Here is a 22,613-nt window from a genome sequence, read left to right on the forward strand (position 1 = left end):
TTGACTGTCCATGATCAAATCTGTATACTTAAACATTGTCTTTTTGTCATACTTAAACCGCCTAAAGGAAATTGACCAGAATACTTTCAATTATATCTTTTAGGCTTTCAGAATTAATTCCTCAATATTTCTAAAATAATAATGTGTTCCCAAAGATAACGGGTTTCTTATGGGTTTGGAATGATGTACATATGATTTAAATCATTTTCATTTTGGGGCAAACTAACCTGATCATATTTTGAAATCTTTCAGAAACAAAAAGGGTCATTTAGAAAGAGCACAGTAGACTGTTTTCTTACAAAACATCAGCTTTTGTTTTATTGTCTTGTTAAGTGTCTGTCATAAAGCTTATTACAGTTAATAAAATACATCTGGACCCCTGTTCTCCATGGGTCGTGCAACCTAACCCCCCTCCCGCCCCACACACCCCCATATATGCAGGCACATTCTTCATGCAAATTAACTGGACATGCAGGAAACCCCAGACCCCCAAAGTCCATCCAAGTTCCTACCATCCGCATTCAAACCCTCAGACCTAAATAGCGAAAATAGAAACCAAAGTATTCTATTATGTTATAAACAGCGTGCCCCTTCCCTACGTATGGTAAGTTAGGATGCACAGATGGCAGACGTGCAGGTGCCAACTGATCAAATCTGCTTCCAAGAGATGTGGCGAATTATTCACTGACCGCTTGCGTTTAGCCAGTTTGTTGCTGGTAAATCCGAGACGCTGAGGGGATCACCATTTCTGAGATCCATAATCAGATGGTGGTCAGAAACTCATTCAGTTTGAGGTGTTTCTGCTTCTATCGGCAGCGGCTGCTAGAACAATCTGTGAGGTTCCTTGTGGGAGCGTGTTCTTAGGATCGCAGATACATCGATAAATACATACATGGATAGAGTCAAGAAAATCAATACGTTAAATAAAGTGCAGTGCTCTCTACTGTCATACAGCCAACAGCTTTTGAGAAGTATTGTGAATGCTGGATAATGGGGAGCGCTAGAGGACTTTTTTCATCTTTATTTTTATGAGAAGGCACGCTGGCAGGATGGCTAAAGCTGTGTATTTGAGTTTATTTCAGTCGTGTGTGTTTATATATATATATATATATATATATATATATTGACTTCTCTGGCTGTTCATGTCAAGTTCTCAGGATCCAGCATATGGCATCCTGACCCCTGATGTAGCTAAATGTGAGCGGTTTTGTGTGGTACCAAGACACAGTTTCGACTTTTTGATCTGTTTAGTGTGTTTTCTAATGCAGTGTTTCCCAACCCTGTTCCTACAGGCACACCAACAGTATATATTTTGGATGTCTCCCTCGTCTCACTTGCTTACTCCAGGGGCCATTTATATCAAAGTTGATATTTTGCCACACCATGTTGGTGTTTCGTATCATCTAATTTTTACGAGCTGGGTCGTTAACCCACCGCTTAACCCCCAACCTGGAGGACCAGGACATACACATATACACTACAGACAATTTAGCTTACCCAATTCAATCCATCTATTCATCCACCCATCCGTCCGTCTATCCATCCATCCATCCAACCAATCATCCATCCAATCTTCCATCCATCCGTCTGTCCGTCCATCTGTCTGTCCATCCATCCATCCATCTATCCATCTATTCATCCATCCATCTTATCCATCTATTCAAACATCTCATCCATCCATCTTATTCATCCACCCATCCCTCTGTCTATCCATCCATCCATTCATCCATCCAATCTTCCATCCATCTGTCTGTCCGTCAGTCCATCCAACCATCCATCCATCTATCCAACCACCCATCCATCCGTCCATCCATCTATCCATCCGTCCGTCAATTCGTCCATTCATCCATCCATCTTATCCATCCATCTTATCCATCTATTCAAACATCTCATCCATCCATTTTATTCATCCACCCATCCGTCCGTCTATCCATCCATCCAACCAATCCTCCATCCAATCTTCCATCCATCCGTCTGTCCGTCCATCTGTCTGTCCGTCCGTCCGTCCGTCCGTCCATCCATCCAACCATTCATCCATCCATCCATCTTATCCATCCATCCATCTTATCCATCCATCCATCTTATCCATCCATCCATCTTATCCATCCATCCATTCATCCAGCCAATCGTCTGTCCGTCCATCCATCCATCCATCCATCCATTCATCCATCTACAGGTATCCATCCATCCATACATCTTTTCACATCCATCCGTCCATCCATCCATCCATCCATCCATCCAGCCAATCATCCATCCATCCGTCCATCCATCCATCCATCTACAGGTATCCATCCATCCATCTACAGGTATCCATCCATCTCATCCATCTGTCTGTCCATCCATTCATCCATACATCTTATCCATCCATCCATCTTATCCATCCATCCATTCATCCAGCCAATCGTCCGTCCGTCCATCCATCCATCCATCCATCCATCCATTCATCCATCTACAGGTATCCATCCATCCATACATCTTTTCACATCCATCCGTCCATCCATCCATCCATCCATCCATCCATCCAGCCAATCATCCATCCGTCCATCCATCCATCCATCTACAGGTATCCATCCATCCATCCATCCATCTACAGGTATCCATCCATCTTATCCATCTGTCTGTCCATCCATTCATCCATCCATCTTATCCATCTATCCAAACATCTCATCCATCTATCTTATTCATCCACCCATCCGTCCGTCTATCCATCCATCCATCCATCCATCAGAGCACCCAGTGGAAACCCACACCAACACGGGTAGAACATGCAGACTCCACACAGAAATGCCAACTGACCAAGCTGAGGCTCGAACCAGTGACTTTCTTGCTATGAGGCAACAGTGCTACCCACTGTTCCACCATGCTGCCCCCTCCCTCCTCTTACCCATTAATTTTAGGTTTTGGAATAACTTCTAAAGATGCGATAAGCTGGTTCAGGTGTGTTTGGTTAGGAAAAGGTTGGAAATGTGGACTGTTGGTGTGCCTCCAGGAACAAGCAGGGGAAACACTGCTCTAATGATTGTCTTGAATATTTCTGTTTTGATTCAGTTTAAAGGAGATAGACGTAACTTAGTCATCATGATTTTTAGGAGGATACTACATGTTAGAGCGCTTAGCATGTCATGGATTAATACGTGCAGGGCCACAAATGAACTTTTGCCAAGCGCAAATGAGAATAAATTGGCTTTGCCGTGAAGAAGTGAAGCAGCCAGATGGTTGGTAATCTTTTAACAATTTTAGCTAAGTACCATAAAGACATCTATTTGTTCTTTTATTGTTGCAGTTTCAGAAACGTGAGGCCATTTTATCATTCAAAGCAGTAAAACAAAACCAAATTATTACAAAATCAATCAAGATTTTCACCTGGGGCACATCGCAGGCTTACTGTTGCTACTATAAGCAATATAATGTCCTGCAGGGTTTTTTTTTTTCAAATATACAGATGTACAAGGAATACAAGAAACAGATAAAACTAGTAAAACTAACCCATATGCCACCACAGCCCTCAAAAAAACAAACAAACAAAAAATGCTGGGTTGTCGTAATTGGTTTAAATATGGACAAACATTAGGTTAAGTGTCATTTGAATATTGGTTTCTCTATATTTGTTCCAAAATTGTTTAGAGGGTGCCTCATGAAGAGGATCGATGTGTTTTTGTAACACAAATATTTCACATTTTTAAATGATAAAACTCAAATCACTGACTGCTGCTGAATGCACGTTCTTGAAATCTTCTTGGCTGACCTCTGACTTGATCTATATGATGTAAGGCGCATTAGCAGTGGAAGAGTAATAGTAATACACTGTATATTGTCATACAGGAACACCAAGCCAACTAGATTTCTTGCTCATTGTCATCTTCTGTGGTGAACAAATTGTAAAATAAGTCTATGAATAAGTCTTACGTCATGCTTCAGACTCTCAAAAATGCTTGCTATTTGTTCAAACTACTTATTTAAAATGAACTAAATTTAACACAGTTTTTTTGGGGGGGGTGGGGGGTGGGACAAAAGAAAACGCTAAAAAGAAAACTATTTAACTTTATCATTTAAAAATGTGACATATTTTGGTTACGAAAACACATAGATCTACTTCATAAGACATGCATTAACCCCCGATGGCATATGGGGCAGATTTACAACAGATTTGAAAGCTTCAGATAAGTGGCCACTACCCAAAACCATTTTACAGCATAGAAGAGCAGTGATAAAATATAAAACTGCTCAGACTGTGTTCATCTGAAAGAAGAAAGTCATATACACTGAGGATAGCTTGTGGCTAGTTAAGTTTATTCAACTATGGGGGGGGCGGGGGTGTTGTTCATTCAACTATAGGGGGATTCCGAGGTGTTCCCAGGGCAGGCGAGAGACATAGCCCCTCCAGCGTGTCCTGGGTCTTCCGGTGAGACATGCCTGGAACACCTCCCTAGGCAGGCATTCAGGAGGAATCTGAAACAGATGCCTGAGCCAACTCAGCTGACTTCTCTCGATGTGGAGGAGCAGCAGCTCTACTCCGAGCTCCTCCTGGGCGACAGAGGTCCTCACCCTATCTATAAAGGTGTGCCCTGCCACCCTGCGAAGGAAACTCATTTTGGCCGCTTGTATTTCAGATCTTGTCCTTTTGGTCATGACCATAGGTGAGAGTAGGAACGTAGTTTACCGGTAAATCGAGAGCTTTGCCTTTCGACTCAGCTCCTGTTTTATCACAACTGACAGATACATTGACTGTATTACTGCTGTCGCTGCACCATCCCCCTGGATGGTTAAATTATGGGCCATTTTTCATTTTCGGTTGAACAGTTTCTTTAATATAGTTTAGTGGCTGGAGCTCTTTTTAGAAGTGTTGCAAATGTTAATTTTGTACCCTGGCTACACGTACTGTACATATGTGTGTGTGTTACACTTTCAGCTAGCACTAATTCATACATGTTTTGACTGAATATAATGAAGAAATCTTGAAACTGACTAAATTTTGCAAGGAGGACAGATATTTCCCAAGGTCTCCGTGCTAACTTAATATGCAACTGGTGGTTCTGGCTAGTAAATGTGTTAACTGGCTCGAGACAATCTGGAGGAAACAAATGAAGTATGATGGATAATGTGTTGTGACAGCTTCATTCATTTGCCAAGTTTGGAAATTCAAAAAGCGAACTCAATTCACAAAGTGGGTTATTAGTAGAGTATAAACATTGTTTTGGTAATACAGAGATAAGAAACACCACCTGACAGTCCTTGTAGTCTGCGCATGATCAGTGCACAGTCTTGCAAGTTAATCAGTGCACTTTCATTTGTTATATTAAATTCCCCTATAGCAAAGAGGATTTATGGCCGCAGTGGGATCCGTGTCAATTGGGTCACAATGATGCATGTGAAGGTCATATAATGCCTTTAGAAGAGGAACTTCAACAAGTTGTGCTCAGAGAAGAGTAACTGGCTGGTATCAGGTACTGGTGTGCTGCCATATAGTGAATATCAGTGGCTGTTTCAAAAGCATAGTGAACTGCCTCAGTACATAGTCTGCCATAGTCAGCTACAATCTAAGTTTAAATCTAACCAAAAAGGAAGCTCATAAATGACTGAAAGGATTAACAGCTGTCCTTCTTAACCCCCCCAAATCATGTAATCTAACCATTGTTCACAACAGGGTATATGCCGAGCTAGTGTTGTTCCCATACTGATAAACTTCCGGTGACCTGTTATTGTGAGCTTTTTTCCATTTTATTCGGTTCCTTTTACAGCATCGATGTTGTAATGTAATTCAAATACAATCAGTTAAACAGACTTTGGCATTCATTTAGTTGCTCAAGCGTAAAATGAGACAAAAAGCCGTTTACTCGCACACGCCCGTCAGAATCGGCAGGCTAGCGTAGAAGCTCCATTCAATATACTGGGGTAAAATAAATGCTCATATTATAAAGACATGGCGGGGGAAAATGTTATTTAATGCAGTGCTTCTTGTACAATCTGAGACCCACTTTATATCGGATATCACTTAGCCAGTGGAGATCGCTGATTTTTAAAGAAAACAGACCTTAAACGTGCCGATTTTGCATTGGCATACAATTCACCGGAAATGATTAACCCATGTTACTGGCAAATTAAAAGTCCTATTAGCATGCTTCGGCATATACCCTATGGATTCCAATTGAGCTTGACATTAGCATTTTGCTAAGCTAATGCTGTTTGACCTAATACATTTGTACAAACAATATTAGGCTAAACATTTTCTTTCACTGATAATTACATGGAACCGTTCATATCAATATTTCTAGCAGTTGATAGTTCTATTAGATTTAGCTTAGCATCATGCTAAAATCAGACTAATTAATGCAATTATGAATAAATATGTGTTTAAGCCATATTGGAAGTGAGAATATATTGATTTGTAATGGATCTTGGAATTACATTTAACCTCAACCTAAAAGCTCCATCTGACAGCTGCAACATAATGTGCTAACAGTCAAAATGGCGGTGGCGATGGCATCTATTTTGGCTATTGCAATAGACTGAAGATCTAATATAGTTAAATAAGCTGTTATGCCTGTTACTTTTTTCATTGTGGTTTTGTCTACTGATCACCCAGATTCTAATTTTTAGCATTAATTGTAATGCCATAGAAATATTTCATTTAAAATTTGAGGATGTCAACAGAATGTTCAGGTTGTTACCTATCTATCTATGGCGAATAGATGGCATTAAGGTAGCATACGTTTCTTGTGTGGACTTAGCAATTTAATGAGTGGCACAATCCTGGATTGCATTTGTAACTAGCTCACACTGCATTCTGAAATTCTGGACAAACAATGTCTCTTTAAAGAAAACACTTTTAGATGTCTAGTTTTGGAGCATAGGATAACTAAGCTATCTGGTTAGGCAGCTCACTAAGTTTTGAAACAGAGCCACAACTTGTGTAGTTATAAGAGTGTCATCCTAATGGGGCAGCAATCAGTTCGGTATGGAGGTGTATTGGGGAAATTGCAGTTAGCCCAGTTCACCACTCCCTTATTTGCTAAGTCAGCTAGTCCTATTCATCTTCATTTAGTCTCTCACAGTGGTGGTCCTTCTTCATCTATGAAGCTGATATGCTCTGTGCTGGGCCTCCCTGCAGTTGCTGCCCACTCTTGCATTTCAATCTCTAACTGAGGAGGTCCCTGGACGGGGTTCTGCGGCAACCATGTTGGGCCAAAAGAGGCCTGTGTTTCTGGCAGGGAGTCCAGAGAGCAGGGCAAGGGTGGGGAGGTGTGTGGACAAGAAGAAGAAGGAGGAGTGCATGCCCCTGGCTGGATCCGAGTGGAGGAAGGGGACAAGGGGAACTGGCTGAAACCCACCCTGTGGTCTCCTGGGGAGTTATTGATCGAGGGTGGTGCCGAGCAATGTGATAGTGGTGGATTTGGGTTGTCCAGTGAAGGGGGCTGAGGTAGCAAACCTCTGCTGTGACTGGCAGGTCGGTGAGGCCCCTGGCAGGGGGAGCAGGAAGAAGACTGAGTGCGGAAAGATGGCAGTGAGTATGAAAAGGTTAGAGACGGAGAAGGGGGCTGATTGGCTTGTGGTGGCTGGGTTGGAGCTGCCTGGGTGCCAGGCCCATCTGTTTGGGCTGTCACAGGAGAAACTAGGACTGGCAGGGAAGGTCCTCTCGAACAGCCTGTTGGAGACACCTGAACCTGTGCGTGGGGTCTCAGTGGTGGGCTGGTGGGTAGGAGACAGCTGGGTAAGCCAATGCTCCCAGTGTCTGCACTGTCCAATAGGGAGCAAGTTGGCCTGAGTGGCGTGGATGGTGAGGCTATGGGTGAAGGAGCTGGTGGCGTGGGTATTGTTGGACCACTGCAACTGCTGGCAGACTGAGGCATTGTTGGACTGAGGGCAGTCAGGAGGGGCTGAGATCCCATAACAAGTATGGGCCGGAGGAGACGTGTCATTTCCTGTAGCTCTTTGCTCAGCTGGGAGACTTGCTGGGATAGACTAGTCATCTGTGAATGAGATCAACAGAATGTAAGTAAACGGGCAAATGCAATCAGACTGGTATTCTTTATTCAGAGCCATTCCTGCAAATCTGTCAATTTCATACACTGTAAAACCCAACAGTCAACTTTATCAAATGAAATGAGTTTAGTTAACTCAAAATTTACTGAAAGTTAATTCTACTCATTTGAAAAGACTTTTGAACTCAGTGTTGAAGGTAATGAGTTAGTTAAATACCTCATTATTTCAACTTAAATGGAGTAAGTTCACAGTACCCATATAGATTACTTTTTTGTAACTCAAATGGTTTGTTACAATCGGTTTCCTCAAACGGTTTGAGTTGCCTAAACTTATTGGGTTTTACAGTACTCAGTTAGTTGTAGTTCTCTTTGTTTACTGGGTTCTACTGTGGTCAAAATGCTTCATTTTCTCAAATGTGTTAAGTAACCGTTTTCAAGGTATACCGCGGTTTGGAATTGTCAAGGTTTTAAAACCGCCAACATTTTCTGTAATATCGTTCCTAAGGTATATGTGTAATATTTTTTATTTACATTTTTTTGTTTTTTAGGACAACAGTGTCTCCAGCAAAAAAGATATGATGACAGCAGCAGTCAAATGATTCATTTGAATTATTCAGGCTGACATGTTTGCTGCTCCAAAATATATTAAATATATAAAAAAAATAGAATATATTGTTTTCAAAGGGAAAAAAAGTATTTTTTTTTACCCAGACATTTAAAAAGAATATAATTTAGAGCAGTGATCACAATACCGTAAAACCGTGATATTTTTATCCAAGGCCCATGCCTAGTGTTAAGTTCACAGTACTCATTAGGATTAGTTTTTGAACTAGTTTTTGTACTAGTTTTGTAACTCAAATGGTTTGTTGCAATCTGTTTCCTCAAACAGTTTGAGTTAACTTTACTTTTTGGGTTTAAGAGCGTACACACACTATGCTATCCGAACCATGCCCAGGCCTGTTTCCCGGATCGTTTGAGAAGTGTGAGTGCTCTGAATCGGGCTCAGGCACGGTTCAGTTAGCTGGCCCTGGTCCGGTGGAAGAGGTGTGCCAGAGCACGGTTCACTTGGGCTCAGCCCGAAACTGAAGACGAGACGTGACTTTAAGGGACTGTTTCATATGGATTTATTAATCATTCTTACTGTTCAATGAACGCAAACTGTCGTAGATTATTAAAGACGCAAACCCCTCACTGCACGACAGCTGCACTTTTAGCAAACCTCATAATTCCGACTAAAACAATATAACTGAGCTGAGTGAAATATACTGAGTGAAAGCGCTTACTGAACAGCGCATCATCGATGACGTAAGTGTGCTCAGGCCCGAATGTAATGAGAGTGCGGTCCGTCAGGGGAGACCGGAGGGGGGACAGGCGTTCTTCAGCCCGGATCAAGGCACCTGTACATAGTGTGAGTACGCCCTTACAGTGTATAAATGCACTAATACCCATAGTTAACATTTTGGTTGCGACATGATGATTATGAGTGTCAATGACCAAATTTTGAGGCACACTGCACAGTAAAACATTGTCCAAGGCAGCGATTTCCTTGTAGATGTTTTAGATGAATTTCACTTCACTGTTTTACATTTCCTTTCTTTTAATAGCTTTTTGCTTGGAATCAGGGTCCTGATCATCCGGACTGGGTTAGGTTTGAAATGATCACCAGCCAACTCTTTATTATCATGTACTTACTGAACAAAGAGGTCTTATTTGATGCTGTAGTGCAGCCTTTTTACTAAAAAAATCAATAAGCCACTTGTCTAACACCCTTTAAAAGTGGTAAAATCAATGTAATGCGTGGCCTCTAGTGGCTTATAGCTTTCGGCAGACCTTGATGTACTTTTAGAAAAGAGATCTTTAGTGATATTAAACAAATGTGTAACCTGCATGTGCACTGGTGCACAACTCCAGAGTTTGAGAGTCTATAACAGGGGTGTCCAAACTCAGTCCTGGAGAATGTAGCTCCTACCCTAATCAAACACACCTGAATCAGCTTATCAAGCTCTTACTAGATATTTACTTTATTCTCCGCGTACGAGCGGGCGCAGCCATTTAAATATTTTTGGCTCGAGACTTCTGCTCTCATTCACTTCCATTCATTTTTAGACATTAAAAACAGCTTGTTTTGCTGCTTGATGTTGCAAACTGATATTTTCTTATTATATTATTTTATTTTATCTGTATTGTCATGCAAACACTTGTTTGTAGAGCGAGTAGTTTGACAGTTTTCTGCTGTTTATAATTCCTAATCATTTCTCCCATAGGCGACTGAACCAGACTCGCAAAAACGAGTGCACTTCTGCATTGAAGAATAAGGTCAATAGCTTCCTGGCTGGTGCATTGAAGCAAGTTGGAGCTAAACTCAGCAGGACACCGGCCCTCCAGGACCAAGTTTGGACACCCCTAGTCTATAACCATATTTTCCAGGATTTGGTGTAGTCTTGACTCAAACTCAAGACTAATTCTGGTCTCTCTTGATTTGGACTAATAAGCTTGTCTCAACTGCTCAATTTTGAATACAGTGCAAACATTTTAAATGTATTTTATGCAAAAATTATTTCATATTTTTGTAATTAAATGAATTTGTATTGGATATTCTTGATTGCCTTACCTCCTCACTCAGTTTGGTGATGCTCTGCTTTGACTCCAGCTGCTCTTGGCTCACTGCACACAAATCCACACATATAACATTTACATTTTTATACATCTCATCTGCTACAATGAATCCTTCTTAGAAAGAACTAGATTTGCCCAAGTTTGTGAAGTTCAGGGTGTGGCATCAACTACCTTAAAACTTTCGAAAGACAAATCACCATGGCTCTAAAAAAATAATAGCTTTAATTTTCAGCTTATACAGTTGAGGTCAGAATTATTATCCTCCTTTAATTTTTTTCTTTTTTAAATATTTTCCAACTAATGTTTAACAGAGCAAGGAAATTTTCACAGTATGTCTGATAATATTTTTTCTTATGGAGAAAGTCTTATTTGTTTTATTTCGGCTAGAATAAAAGCTGTTTTTAATTTTTTAAAAAGCACTTTAAGGTCAAAATTATTAGCCCCTTTAAGCTATTTTTTTCCCAATAGTCTACAGAACAAACCATCGCTATACAATAACTTGTCTATTTACCCTAACCTGCCTAGTTAACCTAATTAACTTCAAGCTGTATAGAACTGTCTTGAATAATATCTAGTCTAATATTATTTACTGTCATCATGGCAAAGATAAAATAAATCAGTTATTAGAAATTAGTTATTACAACTATTCTGTTTAGAAATGTGTTGAAAAAAATAATATCTCTTCGTTAAACAGAAATTGGAGAAAAAAATAAACAGGCGGCGGATAATTCAGGGGGGCTAATAATTCTGACTTCAACTTTATATGATTTCAGATGTACCACCACATTAAAAATAGCTGGCAGCTCTAAATATTGGTCAGATGGTCCCTTCCTGTCTAAGTGGGCGGTTCTTGGCCAGAATAAGCTGCAGGAGAAGTCTGACTGTGCAAGACAGTCTATTTTTAGAAATATCACTTCATGTTCCCTCCCAGAAATCACATTCTGACTTGACGCTGTGTTTGTACCTGGGGAAGGGGATGGAGGGCCACTCTGAGGTAGGCTGGGACCGAACTCAAACCTTTGTGTTGAGCTGGAATTGCTTTCTGTTTCTATGCCGTCCACGAACCTGCGAGACATCATAAAACATGCATCATGTGTTTTTGTGCACAACCGACCAAGAACTGGTAAGAATCAAAGCATCATTAGCTACATAATATATAATAAAAATGCCTAGATAGAAATGGACTCCATTACTTTCTGCTCATTTAATTGCAGCTTTAGAAAAGCCTTGATTTCTTAGGGTGAAATTGAAAAGCCAATCATTAGAGCAAGCAGCGATTTCACCCAAAATGGTTGTCATGGTAGCTGGATACTTCTTCTAAATTATGAATCAATAAAGTTCTTATAAGAGCCACCAGAGGGCTGCAGATGATTGTGGATGTGATAGGAGATGTGTGTGTGTGTGTACCTGGGGCTGAGTTCAGGAGGGGCGCTGCTAAAACTGACCACAGGGATCTGGAGGGTGGCAGGTCGCATGCTCTCAGATGGAGCACGGAAGGGCCGAGGGGGAAGGAGGGGTGATCGCAAGGGGGAACTGAGGGCCCTGGTCAGGCGAAGAGGCGAACGTGGGGCCCTTGACACAGAATTCTGCTCTTCATCATTCTCCTCATCCTCACGGATAGCAGGAAGTTTCTTCACCAGACCACCATTGCTTTCCCAGTCCAGCTAAGAGAGATAGAGTGAGTTTAGTTATGTACATGTCTATATGGAATCAAGTACAGCCTTTTTTATATACAAGCACTAGTGTGCACCAAAGACCAATAATAAGATTAAAGAGCAGGAACTTAACAACACTTAACTAATAGAAAGGACTGTACACATTAAAAACATACCAATAAATCAAATGCCATGGAATACAAATAAGTCTTCAACTGAGAATTAAAACTCTATCCTGAGGTAGTCTGTTGCAAGATCTAAGACCAGCTATTAAAAAAGGACGCTCTGCTTTCAGCTTTAGGAGTGTGTGAGGAACGTGCAGAAGTTGTTTGTTTGAGTTTGAGATGATTGCTGGTAACTCAGAAGCTCAGCCAGATAAGATGGGGTTTACTCCATCACATCATGTGTTTTGGACATAATTAAGTTGAAAGTGGCTTGGGTGATACTTTACCCAAAATAACGTTATATGGAGTTTCCTAAATATAAGTGTCCAACCTTGCTCCTGGAGAGCCAGCTCTTGGCAAATCTTTGCTTCTAATAGCTCAAGCTCTGAAAACCTTGGTATAGGTGTGGTATAGGATTAGGGTTACACGCTGCAGGACAGTGTCTTTCCAGGATCAGATCTGGACAGCGCATTGTAAACATTAGATCTCATTAATATTTGTGTGAATTATTTAGTATTTGTAGGCACACAACCTGCCTAATTCAAAACCAGTATTTTTATTCATTCTTACCTCTATTCTTGTATTAGTTAATTTTTGAGTATTCTTATTGACCAGCCAAGTTCTCAAGCTTGGTCATTGGCAAATAGCAGACCCATGGCATCTCCATAGGAGTTATATATATATATATATATATATATATATATATATATATATATATATATATATATATATATATATATATATATATATTTTTTTTTTTTTTGTCACACAACCTTTCCTTCATCTTCTCCTAGTATTGCTTAATTTGTCAAACGTGTGATGCTTCCCACAAACAAACTCTCAAAATCCCAGTGTGCCATTATCAAAACCAGTTTAAACACTTTTTTAATCAGACCCAGATTACAGACTTGTCATTAACAAATTGCACATACACTTATATCTGTATTATTCAGAGAAACCTGACAGTTATAATGCAGCTTTTTTACTGTTTCGTGGATGAAAACTGTTTAAGATAAAACATAAATGATCAAAACAACCAAGAACAAAATAAATTTATCCAAACTGACGGTAATGACAATTCTATTTCAATTAAATGCAAATAGTTTGAACATTCTGTTCATTAAAAATTGCATGTAAACGTTACGTAGACTTAGCATCATATAATGTTAATTGAGCACCAAATAGCATATTAGAATGACTTCTGAAGGATCATGCGACACTAAAGGTAATGAATCTGAAATTAAAGTTCTCAGAAATAAATTAACATATTAATATGTTAAAATATATTGTTTAATTTTTCAAACTCTTGCAGCCATGGCGATTATAAAACTTTACATTTATTCTTAGTTTTACTTTGACAAATTAAATATGTCTTTGTCTTGAACCAAAATAAATTCAAATATCAACTAAATATATATATATAAATATATACAGCTGTAGTCAGAATTATTAGCCCCCTTTGAGTTTTTTTTTTCTTTTTTTTAAATATTTCTCAAATGATGTTTAACAGAGCAAGAACATTTTCACAGTATTTCTGATAATATTTTTTCTTCTGGAGAAAGTCTTGTTTGTTTTATTTCGGCTAGAATAAAAGCAGTTTTGAATTTTTAAAAAACCCTTTTAAGGTCAAAATTATTAGCCCCTTAAGCAATATTTGTTTTGGATAGTTTACAGAACAAACCATCGTTATGCAATGACTTGCCTAATTACCCTAACCTGGCTACTTAACCTATTTAACCTAGTTAAGCCTTTAAATGTCACTTTAAGCAGTATAGAAGCGTCTTGAAAAGAAAATATAGTCAAATGGTATGTACTGTCATCATGGCAAAGATAAAATAAATCAGTTATTAGAAATGAGTAATTAAAACTATTATGTTTAGAAATGTGTTGAAAAAATCTCTCCGTTAAACAGAAATTGGGGGGAAAATAAACATGGGGCTAATAATTCTGACCTCAAAAGTACAGTATATAGATTTTCGTATGGGTAGTAAAGAGTCATGGCCAGTGCGTGGCAGACTAACACAGCCTGCTGATTTTTCTTGTTCCTCTCTTCTCTGTTTCTCCACCTCCAGCTCAACTCTCAGGATATTTTCCCATTGTAGTACATTAAGGAACTTCAATTGGTTTTACTCAGAAACACACACGTCTTTACACAAGTTGAAATTGACTTCAATTCCTTGGTTGTTAAGCTCTGTCAGAAATGCATGTTTGTGAAATGTCGTAAAAAGGAAGGCTGCAAGCGGCGCTATCTTGCAGCACCGCAGAAGAGGTTGCAGAGAGGAGAGGCGGCACTGTTTATTTTTGTTTTGTCAAAACATATAAAACACTGTGTCAATCACCGTCCGTCGCTATAGGGTGGCAACACAGACGCAGTCCTCCTCAGCCCTATATTGCTATCTCCATCTTCACATAACCAGCATAGAAAGAAATTGAAAAACAAAACAAATCCTAATTCAAATTTACACGCATCTACCCCCAGTCCCTTTCTTCCCATCCCTCCATTTGTTCTCCCCCATTCACTTTGACTGAAATCTCTCCATCTTTATCCGCAACCCCCTCCTGTTCTCCGCACCCTGCTTCTCTCTCTCTTTCTTCGCTTCTTGTTTTCTCTCTCTCTCATGATCTCCACCCCCACACTCTGTGCTTTAGGTGGGGTGTGGGACTGCAGACGGTTTATTTTTAGCCATCTCCTTCCAATCTTAGTAACACAAACCCCAGTGGGGATCGTGTGCATGTGTGCAAGATGCCTAAATTGGTGTTTCTACAGAAGTTTTCACTTTCTTCTCCTCCCCTTTCCAACAGAGAAAAAGGGAGAAGGAGGTGTTTATTCGGGCATTTCCATGTCCCCCGAGTCACCAAATTCAGCCAATCATCACTAAATATAACAAGAAAGAGAGGAAAGAATGCATTACCTTTTCCCTCCAGAGCCCTAATGCACAAACACACACACGCACACACACACAGTAATAAGGATGTTTCCCCAATAATCACACTTCAATCCTCACCAGCTCTGCAATTATGTGCAAATGTGTGTGTGTGAGAGTGTGTGTTCATTAGTATTCTGTGTGCGTTCTGGGGTTGCAAACACGTGAAGTGAGCATCAGTGCCTCTCCGTTATGTCTCGTGGCACAAACAAACTTGATTTTTATGCGTTCTGAAACTAAATGCTTACATTTTTGAAAGTCAATGCCAAGATGCTATTGTTTCTGGTTGCCAGGGCATTTCTATGCGGTTGCTAAGGCGTTTTGAGCAGCTTTTAGCACCTTGCGATGCTGCTGTCAGGGTGGCGTTTATGTGGTAAACAGGTCCCAGTGTGAAAACTCCACATGCGATTGAACACCTATTTTGGACAATTTGAGGTATAAAGGACTTACATTATATTTGATGTGCTTGCAACAGCCCCAACCGAATGTAATCAATCCCCTCTCTCTCCTTTTTTCTCCACAAACAGAATGATATATTAGGTAGAATCTGCATCAACATCTTGCAGAAGCAGCACTGCAGGATAAAGTAAAAAGAGAGAAAAGAGGGACCTCTTTCCCCCCCCCCACCTCCATGCCTCTCGCTTCAGTGCTATTTTTATCTAACAGAATCCAATCTTAGCTCGAGGCGCGGGGGACCCAGCCAGCGAGGAGTCCCCGCCTTCCCTCTGTGCTATTCTTAGTATCAGCACACACTCCAAACCGCAGCCTGCTGCTATTCCTGTCCTTGCAAGTTACACTCAAGGCTGAGAGAACGTGTGTGTGAGAGGGACTCGTGCAGAGGCAATACATGTGCATCCTGAACATGAGGGGGTAGTGGCAGCATCCAAGTCAGGGAAAGGACACGGACTTTGAGGCTGTGCGAGAGAAGGAAGGAAAGATGCCAAAGACAGCAGATGGGGATCCATTTTGTATTCGGCTGGTTGTGGATGTGGGCAATGCAGTGTTACATACGCATACCTCCAGTCTGTAGGTCACAGGCTGCTCATGAATTCATTGAGTAACTCTGCACTTGATATGCACATAAGGACAACAGTTTCTTTTTGTTATTTGGCAACAATATTTAAGGTCCGTTCACACCAAAACTAATTCAAATCTGATTTTCGCATGTGATTTGTCTGTTTTGATCGATGTGTAAAAAGCAGCAGATGAGCTGAAGTGGGTATAAACGGAGGTCGAAGCTAGCTCCAAATGGGCAGGTCAGCTATAAACAGAGGTGATAAGAGTACTGAAAAATCTGACTCAAGTAAAAGAACCATTACTTGCCCAAAAAATGTAGTGCAAGTAGAGTAAAAGTATCTGTTGTAAAGATTACTCAAAGTATGAGTAAGAAGTAGCCATTTTAAAAGTACTCAAGAGTTGTGAGTAAATGAGTATTATGCTGTGAAAGGTTGAAGCATTTACGTGCAATTTGTGCATGTGAGTGAAAACGTAACATTCTGTAGTGCATTTAGTGATTGTTTAAGGCCACTTGGGGATTTCAGTCATCATGCAGTAGGCATCCTTCATCTTCTCACTAGTGACACGTAGTCTACAGTCTTTGAGTCACTGCATGTAAAGATTTTGGACATCTTGGACAATTTTCATGCATGCTGCATTCATAAAGTGCTCATGTCTTGAGGTTGTCAGTATGATGTAATTTACTTTCAATGTGCAATTTGATTAGACAGGAATCGCAAGACTGTTTTTTCTACTCAACCAATGCCCATACACTAGAAGCAATAAAGTAGTGACTGCAGTTTGAAGTAAAACAGTAGAGTAAAAGTACCCATACCGCACTAAAAATACACTCAAGGGAAAGTAAAGGTACACATTTTTAAAACTACTTGGTACACTACTACTAGTAAAACTGTACACCACTGTAGTAAACCTACTACGTTTAAAAAAACTACTTAATTACAGTCGTTTGAGTATTTGCAATTTGTTACTTTACACCACTTGCTATAAATGGGTGACACTTGAGCTCCAAGTAGCAATATTCCAAGGCTTTTGGTTGGTTTCATGTTTTGTTCACAACACAAAGTCCAAGCTATGGTGTTTTATTAACCTCTATACAATCAGTCCTAAACCATTCCATTTCAAAATTGAAAAAAAAAAAAACTGTATTACTGTTGTACTGAGACACAAAAATGATGATAAATTAATGAGCCAACACTTAGTACACAGCTATGAACCCTTATCCGCTTGTTAAGTGTGACGTCGCGCGAAGCAGAGTCCAAGCACTATACCAAACTGTATGGGGAGGTTCATCAAATGATAATAATAAACTTATACAAAGCGGTGTAATACTTTCAAAAATCATGATTGCAATATATATATCCATGCCTAATGGCCAGATGGCCAGAAAGTTATAATTGTTTTCCAGAGATTGATGTGTACACCATGATTTTATCTAAAATTCACTTTAATATGACTTAAAAAGTGGTCATAAACAAATAGTTCCTCAATTAAAATGAGTAGCGGCTTGGACCCTGAAACAGGGAAAAAAATCAGCATTTTACCTCCCTGAGGTAGGTGCAGAGAATAGTGTTAATTAGCCGTGTGTGTATAGACTATCCTGTTGCAAAATGTGGTGAAAGTCCTACACGATGGTAATACTTTAATTAAGGTGTTTACATGTCTGTACTGCACTTCCATAATGCGACTAAAATCAGCATATCCACATGTCTAAATCCGATTTCTGTTTTGTTCAATTATGACATTAATCAGATTAAATTAATCAAAAATCCCTGTTTCCATGGTAGACTTAATCGCAGTATTGTCTTAATCGTATATAAAAATCCTATTATAGGTGTCCATGTAAACGTACTCATTGTGTCTCATTCCCTAATTAACGTCAAGCACCTCTCATAAAACCATTACATAGTTCATAAAATTGATAGCAAGTACGGATGCCGGCAAAATGTGTGCAAGTCCATTGAGTGTGAATGATCACATATCATGCATTTTAGGCTGTATAGCTCAGACGGAGACTACTCTTTTAAAAACAGCAGTCTGCAGGAGCTTATTCATTCTAAAATGCTGTTTTAAAATGAAAACACACTAAAGTAAACGACACCTCAGATAAACTCCACTAAAAGCTCTATCACATTAAAGCTCCATTTTCTTATATTACACTGATATAAACAGGCCTTGAGGGAGTTCTTCCACATCTGGCTTTTGAGTGTTTGTTCAGAAACCTGGTTCTTTTATAGGCAAACATGAATATGAAACTGAACTCCACATAAAAAAAAAATAAGGAATTAACTTGTCACTGGCTTGTGCTGAGCAAACAATCTAACTACATGGACCAAAAAAGCAAGCTGCATAATAATTCATAACAAGAGATTTTGAGTGTTTGAGACTGTTTTGAATTCTATGAGCATAATCTTAGAACACAAACAGATGCAATCTGACCAATAACAGAAACGTTTACTCACATATGACTAACAAAAACAGAAATAATATACAGGTTATGCCCTGAAAATACTTTAACACCCTTCTCTGAGTATAGAAAAACACAATTGAGATAAGCCCTTCATACAAATTCTTAAAAAAAAAAAAGATATTCACTTCAAGGGAGTTCAAGCTCCTTTTTTTTCAACTTGAGATAAATAACGCTAGTAATTTTTCCTCTAGAGATCTATAAGAGATAATGACTCAAACTGTGCTCGACATCAAATTCTACAACTGAAGGTCAAAGATCTAAATATTTCTCATGAAAGTTCTCCTAGACCAGTTAATCTGAGCAACAGCATCAAAATTAAAGGAATAGATCACACAAAAATGAAATTTCTGTCATCTTTTTATGGGTTCTCATGTCATTCCAAACTGAAACGACTTTCTTTTTTTTCAGCAGAAGACGATTTTGATGAATATTAGTAATTTGGGTACTGCTGGCTACCATTAAATATATGAAATTCCATAAAAGAAGGAAAGCTTGATTTCATATATCATGGGTGAGTATTTTCCTTTAGGTAACCTATTCATTTATCTTATTACAACTTATTTTATACAACATGCTTGTATTTTTATATGTACTGTATATACTTCATGAAATGTTATTAGAAAAACTACATTGGTAAAGCAGAAAATATAAACCATAACACATGTTCCTGTAGGCGGCTGTATTATCGTGTTTGCTTATTGGACTGAAGCACTATTTATAGGACAAATATCAGCTCCAGAGTACAAGCGTAGAATATTGATAATCCAATCTGAGGTGATGTATCGACCTGCACATTTGTGTTAACTGTTTCAGTCCCTTGCACACACGATTCAGGCTGAGAAAAAGAGCCGTGCACACAATCCTTAAGCTTTACAATCACATAAGTGGAATCAAAGGTAACTCTGGGATTGTTTGCCTTTGCTATGAAGATGATCATGTGTGCATGCATCACTTACATCAGCTCCGCTGCCCTCCCGCAGGTTATAGGTGAGATCATGCTGAATTTCACTGACAAATTTCTGGGCGTATTCAGGATAGAGGCGCAGCACTTCTCGCAGTCCTTTCAGGCTGATGTACTGCAGGTCACAATACGTCAGAGCTTTCACGTTTGCGTTAGTCTTGATCACCTGCTCTTTTGTTAGTGAATCCGATCCAATCAGATCCCCTTTTCCTGTTTGATAAAGGCATAAAGAAGTTCATTTGTTAGTCTATTCAGTTTTAGATAGGATAAAGTTGCTGATGCTAACTTGCTTTGCATTAGAAGAATATATCAGATACCATATCAGCTGTATGTTTCAAGCAAGGCTCATGAAAATATGGGCCTCTGGTGTCACAACACGCAAAACTGTTATATTACATTGCAGTTTCAAAGGGAAAAGTGTCTATTTAGTGGCAGTAATTTCCTCAAAAAGAAATAAATGTGACTTATTGCTGCCGTTAAGAAATCAAACAGCCAGTGAGTAGCACTAAAAGGTGAATGCTTTATTGCATTTGAAACCTTACCCCGAAATGAACTGCTAGTGTTAAAAAAAACTATGTGCTATAACAGTGCTAAAGCAACCATGCCATTTACCAGATTTTTTCTCGGTTCGTTTCTCAATGTTCATACCCAAGCCCTCAACATCAGCACTGTATAGGTGAGCTACCAAGGCATGTTTACTACATTGTCAAAGTTATACATGTTTATATATGTTGTATGCAGTTTTGGGATATCGCATTAAGTAACGTATAAGTAACGTAAGTGACGTAATAATATTACGTTTCTAAGTAACAAGAAAAGTAACGTTTTACTGAAAAAACATTAAGTAATGATATTTGAGTTACTTTTTAGTTTAATTAATTAGCTTTTAAAACATAAATTGCTGAATTAAAATGAACATAGTCACGTTTAATCCCACACTCAATGAGAAAATTTTACCTAACTAATAAACAAAAAGTACAAAAGTAACACATTGCTTTAAATTTAATAACCTGTTTTATAGCTTTGGGGCCAGGAAGATCTCAGAAGATAACAATACTCTAAATTATTAATTTTTGGTGTATTGTTTTAAAGGGAAAGGAATGTGTAGTACATACAGTGTTGTTAATTGCACAGCTCCACTATTTAAAAAAAAAACCCCAGCATGTTCTGAAAGAGATCAAGCCTCAGATAGGTAAGAAAACGCAAAACCAACTCAAAAGTAATGTATCAGATTAATTACCATAAAAAGTAACTAAGTAATGCGACCAGTTACTTTTTTGGGGAGTAACTCAGTATTGTAATAGGTTACTTTCAAAAGTAAAATTCCCCAACATGGGTTGTATGTATGTATGTTATGCATATATATTTAGATAGATGGATATGGATAGATCAGTTTTCATATTATATCAAGAAACAATCATAATTTGAAATGAAAATCTTTTACTGCCTCTAGATTTTTTCATGAAATTAAAACCTGCTAAAGTCATTATTATTAGCCCAATTAAGAGCTGTTTTTCTATTGGCTACCAGCAAAACACAGTTGTCCAATGACTTGCCTAATTACCTCATCCTGTGCACATTAAGATGAATACTAGTATCATGCAAAATTACTGGTAAAATATTATGTACTTTCATCATGGCAAACACTGCAGAAATTAGATATTTAAACTATTATTTTTAAAAGTATCTTATGTGTCCAAAAATGTGTCCATTAAAAGCACTTTGGGAACACTTCGACTCGATTACTGTTTTGTAATAGTGTACAGTATTTTTATTTATTTATTTATTTAGCAAAAATATTGGAAGAGCAATTTTTTTCTAATGATCTTAGGTAAGTTGTGAATCTGTATTATTTTGAGTAAGCCAGTATTAGAACACTATTATACACATCACTGTCATTTATATAAATTGGCAGAATGGACCTCAATACAGTTAAGGAGAAAATCATACCTTAGTTTTTATTTTTAAAGCTTTAGTTGGTAAATTACCACAGTAAAGTATATATCTAATTTGTTGGAGTAATGTTCAAATACCAGATCAGCAGATATACTCTTACTTAAGATGCTATTTTTCACACAGAGTTAGGTTGATCTGCATTCTATAAGTATGCTTCAAGTGTATGGAATGAGCTTCAACATATACTGCACATGAAATCTTTACCATCTATCGCAATATTTAAAATATTTTAAAGACTGACCATTTAGAACAGTGCACATTTTAACAATTGATTATGGTTTATACTGTTTTTTTAGTGCTTCTATGTGTTGTGCCATGTATTTATTTATCTATTTATTTATTTTTTTATAACTTTGTCCTATGCAGCCTGTCTTGACTGACCAGGACTCCCTGGTAGAAGATATATTGTATCTCAATAGAACATTCCTGGTTAAATAATAATAAAAAAAATTAGAAGAGAATAGTTGTGCCAATTTAAAATGTTTTTACTTTTTAAAATCTTCAGCTGTTCATACTGAAACAAGTACATCTTACATGCAGTATTTGTGCAAATGTATTTAGGCAAGCAAAGAAAAAAACTCACTGTGAGTCAGTCCAATTAAGATGCTAAAGATATAAGCGAAACGTTTTTGTTCTAGGTTTGAGAAAGAGACTCTGGAGGGCCACACAAGGCAGCACAGGGGCTAAAAATATGTTCTGGATCGGTGCAAAGAGACGCTGAACGCACTGACAAATTCTGAAGTGTGCTGTAGTGTCAGAGCGGTGCAATGGGGGGAGGCACACCAGTTGGCACACATTGGAGGCAACTGAGTTCAGCAGCGCTGGGAGAGAAATGGCTGGTGGACCATATGCGCATCTTTTATCAAGCAAGCAG

At 38.7% G+C, this 22,613-nt stretch overlaps 1 protein-coding gene across 1 annotated transcript in view; it reads right to left on the reverse strand.

Annotated features, from left to right (window-relative positions):
* Positions 1-4,014: 4,014 nt before the first annotated feature.
* The window catches only part of kcnh3 (potassium voltage-gated channel, subfamily H (eag-related), member 3), a 216,388-nt gene continuing 197,789 nt past the window's right edge, over positions 4,015-22,613 (reverse strand). The window contains exons 11-15 of the mRNA XM_056465384.1: positions 19,779-19,993; positions 12,003-12,259; positions 11,560-11,660; positions 10,591-10,643; positions 4,015-7,967 (exon numbers count right to left, since the gene is read on the reverse strand). Coding sequence (XP_056321359.1) covers positions 7,047-7,967; positions 10,591-10,643; positions 11,560-11,660; positions 12,003-12,259; positions 19,779-19,993 — 1,547 coding nt within the window. The 3' untranslated portion in view covers positions 4,015-7,046. The remainder of the gene's footprint in view (positions 7,968-10,590; positions 10,644-11,559; positions 11,661-12,002; positions 12,260-19,778; positions 19,994-22,613) is intronic.

This window comes from Danio aesculapii, chromosome 9 (genome assembly GCF_903798145.1).
Source record: "Danio aesculapii chromosome 9, fDanAes4.1, whole genome shotgun sequence".
NCBI classification, from domain to species: Eukaryota; Metazoa; Chordata; class Actinopteri; order Cypriniformes; family Danionidae; genus Danio; species Danio aesculapii.